This window comes from Priapulus caudatus, unplaced genomic scaffold, assembly GCF_000485595.1.
Source record: "Priapulus caudatus unplaced genomic scaffold, Priapulus_caudatus-5.0.1 Scaffold13536, whole genome shotgun sequence".
Lineage (NCBI taxonomy): Eukaryota > Metazoa > Priapulida > Priapulimorpha > Priapulimorphida > Priapulidae > Priapulus > Priapulus caudatus.
Window position 1 is genome coordinate 1 of NW_014590597.1, and position 1,097 is coordinate 1,097.

General features: G+C 43.0%; 1 protein-coding gene across 1 annotated transcript; it reads left to right on the top strand.

Moving 5' to 3' along the window:
- Positions 1-66: 66 nt before the first annotated feature.
- On the top strand, positions 67-1,078 carry LOC106820455 (zinc transporter 9-like; the record flags this gene model as incomplete). Its single annotated transcript, XM_014824972.1, has 3 exons — positions 67-169; positions 318-373; positions 903-1,078. Coding segments are annotated over 3 exons (335 nt in total), but the record flags the coding sequence as incomplete, so codon positions are not given.
- Positions 1,079-1,097: the final 19 nt, after the last annotated feature.

Genomic DNA, 1,097 nt, shown 5'->3' on the forward strand with positions numbered 1-1,097 from the left:
ACGCACGCACACGTGGGTGAGGTGGTAATACAAATAATTACTTCTTTAATTCTTTCTTTCGTGCAGAAATTTTGCCAACTTCATGTTCAAGATGGCAGCATGGCTGTATACGGGTTCCCACTGTATGTTTTCCGAGATGATTCACTCAATGGCCGACACTATCAACCAGGTATTCACCTCGTCACCATCGCTTCTCTGAAGTCTATTTCTGATGTTATTTTTCTGCTATTCCTTATGCAGTTAGAGTAAGCTTGGCAGGCACTGTTGTAAACTTGTTTGTTGTGCTACTAGCGTACGTACATATTTGTTGTTGGCAGCTGATCCTGGCTTGGGGAGTCCATCAGTCAATCAAGCGACCAGATCCAAACCACCCGTAAGTTTGGAGGCTAAGCTGTCAATGTATATATGATAAGGCTTTCACAGAGCAGACTGATGTGCATATTATTATTATTATTATTATTTTATTTATTTATATTGCACCTTTTTACATAAAATGATCAAACGTGTGGCACATCCATATCGCAAACGACTGAACAATAAAATGAAATTATAATGAAATGTACATGTGAGATATATCGCTACAACTGCGAGATACAGCATACTGCTACAGCATATCTGCTGCGCTGCTGACGACACTGAATGCGTGGTTTTCCCTGTCTGCTTCAGTTACGGCTAGTGATTTCCTGATGATCGATACTAATCGAAAAATCAGTCGTTTGCAGCAACCAACTAAGCGCTCGATAGCTCGTTATACTGAAAAATACTTTAGATATATGATATATGATATACTTAAATATCTGGTAGCCGCGATCAATAACAATCAACCGTTTATCATCGATCATCGTTCGGTTGAAGTGCAACCGATGATCGATGATGAAATTCCAACCGATTCCCATCACCAGGTATGGCTACTCGAACATGAGGTACGTGTCGTCGCTCATCAGCGGCGTCGGCATCTTCTGCTTCGGCACTGGTCTGTCCGTCTACCACGGCATCAAGGGCCTCGTGCACCCGCAGGAGATCGAATCACTCTACTGGGCCTTCTTCGTGCTTGGCGGCTCCCTGCTCTCAGAGGGATGTAAGTATATAGCCGTGTA